Genomic DNA, 5,472 nt, shown 5'->3' with positions numbered 1-5,472 from the left:
TCAAAATGGGAAGACAATATCAGACTAGAATATCATTTATAATATAATATGACAAGTGACCGAAAATTACTTTTTTGTTTCCTTTTTCTTTTCTTTTATTTCTTATTTCTTGATTTTTCATTTTATTTTGTATTGGCAATTCATAGAAATACACTATAACAAGAAATATTTTGGTTTGATACTATAACAAATTCTACCTTATTACCCCTTATTATAATTATTTACCTTTTTTTTTCAATAAAATTTGTATTACTATCTTAATATAATGTTAACATTTTAATACAAATAATTTTATAAAGAAAGGTGACTGAGCTGTAATGTTTAAAAAGGGCAAACATACAAGGCACACTGTTTTTTGTGTGTATTTAGTATATGCAAACTAAAGCTGGTGATATTGTACTCGGGTTAAAAGTCAGGATCAACTCACGTGCTCTAGGGCACAAATGTTGCTCATAATTTATGTTACATTCTGTTTATCTAGACAGTGTGGACATAAAGGGAATTGGGGCACACCTGCAATTGTTATGAAGAAAGAAAAAAATACATTTTAAAATTGTATTTGTATGTGTGCACTGTTCCTTAATCTGTATTCTGCATAGAAAGTATGGCAGGCTGTAACCTTTACTGGAAAATTAAAACATGTAGAGAACAATGCTTTCCTAATGCAATTCACTATTTATTGAATAAACCAACTTTTGCATACATAAAAAAAAAACATATAGATATTGACTTGTTTAAATTTCCCTTCTATGGGTCTCATTTTATTAGAGCTAGCTACAAAGAGCTTGATAATCAAGCATTATAAGAGTATGATTTGGGTAAAAATTGCTCTGCCAAAAATAACTTTAACATCAAAACGTCTCCAAACGATAGTAATGTGTATTCTCAGATTATTCCATAGCCAGTAATATCCATACACAAGTAATATATAAACAGGTGATTCAGTAACGCACTTTTCATTTTGAGACAAATATAGCTATAGAATTAAGAAAAAGTCTTTATTTTATGTTTTTGTTTTTACATAAATTGTTAACTGCATCTCAATGTTCGAAGTATAAGGGGTTTTGATAAGAAACAAATGAATACGTAGCTGTTTTCTTTACAAATATATTTTATTTGAAACATTACATTGAATATACACATTCCTAGGCAGAAGCCTACTAATGGGGAGTAGGGGGATCAAAATACATTTCCTCCCCAGGTAACCATGTAACCTAGGTACACCTCTGTTCCCAGATATGGGTACAATCAGTTTAGTGGTAACCGTGACCCAGAGCATCTACTACCGCTGCAATGAATTTCTGTACGGCTGCATGGGCTGAAGGAGTGAAAGCAGATCCTAGTTTAGAAGCCAAAACGATCACAAACACTTCACCGAGACGCTGTAAACAGAAGCAAACAATGATTTAAAAAAAATAAATAAATAAGATTTATATTCTATGTAACTTCAATATCTACAGTGAACCATAGCGTACATTAATGGAAAACGAGGGCACGGATAGTCAATCTATGGCCTGGGTGCCACTAGGGCAAAAGTTATATCTCAAGTGCCAGCAGGTGCCAAATTCTACATGATTTGGAGAATCAGAACGTACATCTCAGAGATATAAAGCACAATTGCCAAGTAGGAAAAAAACAAGTTTATCAAATATAGGTTTTTTAAATTTACATTTGTATTCAGAGCAGGCATTCCTAGTAAACAATCCCCTCTAGGCAACTGCCTACTCTGATCCTGGGTGCCATGACTAGTACTAGAAATGTCTGAGATGACATCTGATGCTTATATCAGCAAATGTCAAGAACTATAGTGGCAACATTAGGTAGCTCCCAGTGAAGGAGGTAGAGTTGTATTGATCTGGTGTATATAGGACAGATATCATCGTAAATAACCATCATGATGGGATAGATAATATAAATGAAGTACTGGGTGAAGGATAGAAATATGAAATCAACATAATATCTGGTAAATGGCAAACAACCTGAGACACAAGATCGAAGAGGGTGGAGAACATGAGAAAAGGACATGGGATTGAAAACTAGGATGGATCTAAGATCCACAACTGAGATAGAATAGACAGAAGGATAGACAGGTAGACAGATAGATTAACACTAAATAATAGTAATCACAATAATAATAATAATTATACAATACCTTAAAGTTTTCTGGGTCCACATGTAGTTCGCTGGCATGTGTGTGACTGAGGTCATGGAGAATGCTCTTAATATCATCCAAGTGGTGGGCTGCATTATCGAGAGCTCCTAGAATCTTCTTGCCGTGAGCATGTACTTTGGAATTTCCAGCAATAGCTGTTTCGTCGGAAACATTCCCAAAAGAACTGAAATACCTCTGGGTCCAGGGGTATGTAATGAACAACCTGAAGAGAGAGAGAGAAACATTTTATTGTTACAACACCGCATTGCGTTTGTGTGTTGTCGTGGGTTAGTCTGAGTGTCCCGTTGTACTTTTAAAACTGGTAAGCGTACTAGAGGTAAAAAAAAAAATAAAAAAAATTCAGAGGGTAAATCCCTAGAAAATTCTCCAAATCAGTTATGTTTAATTTTTGCTATTTTCGCCAAACATTTCAAGTCTGAATTCACAATGATTTCTAGATATTTCACACAGTAGTGCATATCCCTGTTTATGAACACTACCTAAACTGATTCTAAAGCTATGTGCACCACAATTCACAATTACAGAAAGTTTATGGAGTGTGTAACCCCATGGTACTTAATGGAACAGCACTAACCAGATGCTATAATGTTTTACATTAAAAGATTTTGAGATCTATACATTCCTGGCCAGTCTGCTAATACAGTGTTTTAACTGTACTTCTTTAAATATGACATGAAAAATGTATTATAATTGTATATATTATTATTAAAGAATGTGCAGAAATATTAATGCATGGTTATTCACGCGGTTTAAATATATGTTTTTTTTTATTGACTGTTAGGGTAATTGCATTTTAGGTGTGTTTAAAAGTATGTCCTTAATATATAGAGGCGTTTAATATGGCTTTATTCACTAAACAGGAACTGATGATTTAATTAAGTCATTGGGAAATAATCTTCAACCCAGTTATTTTTCCATCTCTACAATTTCAGTCTATATTTTACAAATCCCTTTTGAGTCCCTGTAATCATTTTTTTCAGACTAAAATCAATATGGACAAACAGACAGACAAACTCATGTAGAACATCTGAAAAGCCAGCATTTGTTCTGCAGGGCCTAGTTATCTGAATGGAACCACAGAACACATGATTTTTAACAATACATCAGCAACATTTCAATTCAAACACTGTCTTTGGTTTTGCTTTTTATCTATCACATTATGAATGGAACACGGCGTGAATGGGGATGTTTACAAATCTCCAGAGAGAGATCAGAGCAGGAGTATAGCCAGAAAAGATAAAATAAGCAGACAGAGGACACTGGTGAAGGTAAGTCAGAATGAAAGAGAGAGAAGGATGAAAGAGACACACTGTCAAAGGGATGAAGAGCTTGAGATAACGATGAAGGACAGAAAGAGGAAATTAGAAGCATAGAAACATAGAACCATTCGTCCATCTAGTCTGCCCAATTTTTTAAATACTTTCATTAGTCCCTGGCCTTATCTTATAGTTAGGACAGCCTTATGCCTATCCCACGCATGCATAAACTTCTTCACTGTGTTAACCTCTACCACTTCAGCTGGAAGGCTATTCCATGTATCCGCTACCCTCTCAGTAAAGTAATACTTCCTGATATTATTTTTAAACCTTTGCCCCTCTAATTTAAGACTATGTCCTCTTGTTGTGGTAGTTTTTCCTCTTTCGAAATTGTGTCTAGAAAGGGGAGAAGAGTAAAAAAGAAGGGATTGGAAAGGAATGTGAGTACAAGCATGTATTTTGGAGAAACCTTGGAGTGCAAGTGGAGGTAGTTGAAGAACATGGAGGATTGAACGAGGAAAAAAAAGGAAAAATGCAATGGGATATTGATAGTGAAGAGAGGTAAATGGAAGGGATAAACATCTAGCTTGACAGGGGAGAAATGGAACTGGATGGAAGGTATAGGTATTCACTCCTTAGAGACCAGTAATGGAATGATTCCTTCATAACAAACCAGCCTTTCAACATCCTGTATTCTCACAATTTGTGTCCAGCTGTATAGAGATACAGTGTAAATACACAGGGCTTTCTCTACTGGCATAGGGTCTTTAAGGATCAGATTCGGAATACTGCATGAAATACATTTCACTGGTCTTTAAGGGGTTTAAAGAAAAGTGTGTCTTAAGGAGATAGATTTGTGAATGGGAGAAATTAATTTGTGAGAAGATGAGAAAAGGGGGAAAAAGGGGGCCCTTTGTTGAAGATTAGTCAGACACAGTAAAACTCCCTCACCAGGCAACTTTAAGAAAAAGGTGAATTGTAATGAACTGAAAACTCTAAAATTTAGACCAAAATTTAAAAAGTTCAAAATAAGAAAAAAATCTTCATCTCAGCTACAGTTACTGCTTGGCTATTTTAGCTTTTAAATTTGTGTTTCAATTCCCTACAGGCCACTGTTTAGTAAAGAGGAGACATCTGACTGCTATTTTGGGGTCAGGAAAGATTTCAGAGCTCTTTTCAGCTATGTAACTATGTAACTATGTAAATAAAGCCTACTTGGTTATTCAAAAAATGGCAATCAAGGGAACCAAAAATTATGGGTTCAGATAGCTAAGCTGCAAAAACAGTCAAGTTCAATATTATATTCCCATTTTACTCATTATCAGTTCCCCGGTGGATTCCCCAGAATTTCCAGATTACCGAATAACTCTAACATGGTTTACCTGAAATGGAACAAGTGATGTAAAATTTAGAAGTGACCTGACCTGCGAGCAGTGTCATAAGACATCATATATCTTTACCTGGAAAGGACATTGTGGCCGTCATTTTCCAAGTCAACTTTCTGCCATACGGAGGTGATGGTGGCTTTCTCTTCGGCTGTCCAGTGAACCATGGCGGCTGTTAGAGGGATGAGTAGCTCAGGCTTCAAATAGAAGATGTACAAGGCTCTGAGAAAGAAATATCCCTCCCTGATTTTAAAGGAGAATTAGCCAAGTTACGCCTCATGTAGATATGCCCAGTCATCCTTATTTCTATCCACCTCTCACAAATTTTTACTGATAGCAGGACAAACAGAACTGACATTGCTACTTTCCATTATGCCTGAGCTGTGCTATATGATATCTCTGTGTTCTACATGGCAGTATGCTGACTTTGCACAAAAGGGTACCCACTTACTGTGAATGGGAAATGGAAACAACAAATTTTGTCTTAACAGATTAAAAGGAAGAAAAAGTTAATTCAATAGTTACTGCTTTGTCATGTCTTTTGATTTCATTGAAACAAACAATATTTGCAAATCTCCTGCAGTTTACTTTGCTGGGCTATATTGTTAAAAGTTGTGATGTGTTAAATTATGACAACAGCTATTTTTAATACATTAGG

General features: G+C 35.3%; 1 protein-coding gene across 1 annotated transcript; it reads right to left on the bottom strand.

Moving 5' to 3' along the window:
* Positions 1–1,093: 1,093 nt before the first annotated feature.
* On the bottom strand, positions 1,094–5,064 carry LOC134607767 (hemoglobin subunit beta-3-like). Its single transcript, XM_063450315.1, has 3 exons — positions 4,890–5,064; positions 2,153–2,375; positions 1,094–1,382 (listed from the first exon to the last, which is right to left on the bottom strand). The coding sequence occupies exons 1-3, from the start codon at positions 4,979–4,981 to the stop codon at positions 1,254–1,256; spliced, it is 444 nt and encodes a 147-aa protein (XP_063306385.1). The 5' UTR covers positions 4,982–5,064; the 3' UTR covers positions 1,094–1,253.
* Between the last annotated feature and the right edge of the window lie 408 nt (positions 5,065–5,472).

This window comes from Pelobates fuscus, chromosome 4, assembly GCF_036172605.1.
Source record: "Pelobates fuscus isolate aPelFus1 chromosome 4, aPelFus1.pri, whole genome shotgun sequence".
In the NCBI taxonomy this organism is placed as follows: Eukaryota; Metazoa; Chordata; class Amphibia; order Anura; family Pelobatidae; genus Pelobates; species Pelobates fuscus.
This window is presented reverse-complemented; position numbering and strand designations above follow the sequence as displayed.

Bases quoted from the DNA above. Each gene is read 5' to 3' on its own strand.
- LOC134607767 (XM_063450315.1), bottom strand. From the start codon at position 4,981: ATGGTTCACTGGACAGCCGAAGAGAAAGCCACCATCACCTCCGTATGG. The intron at 2,376-4,889 runs GTAAAGATATAT...CTCTCTCTTCAG, and splicing joins GGCCACAATGTCCTTTCCAG to GTTGTTCATTACATACCCCT. The intron at 1,383-2,152 runs GTATTGTATAAT...TTCTGTTTACAG, and splicing joins TGGACCCAGAAAACTTTAAG to CGTCTCGGTGAAGTGTTTGT.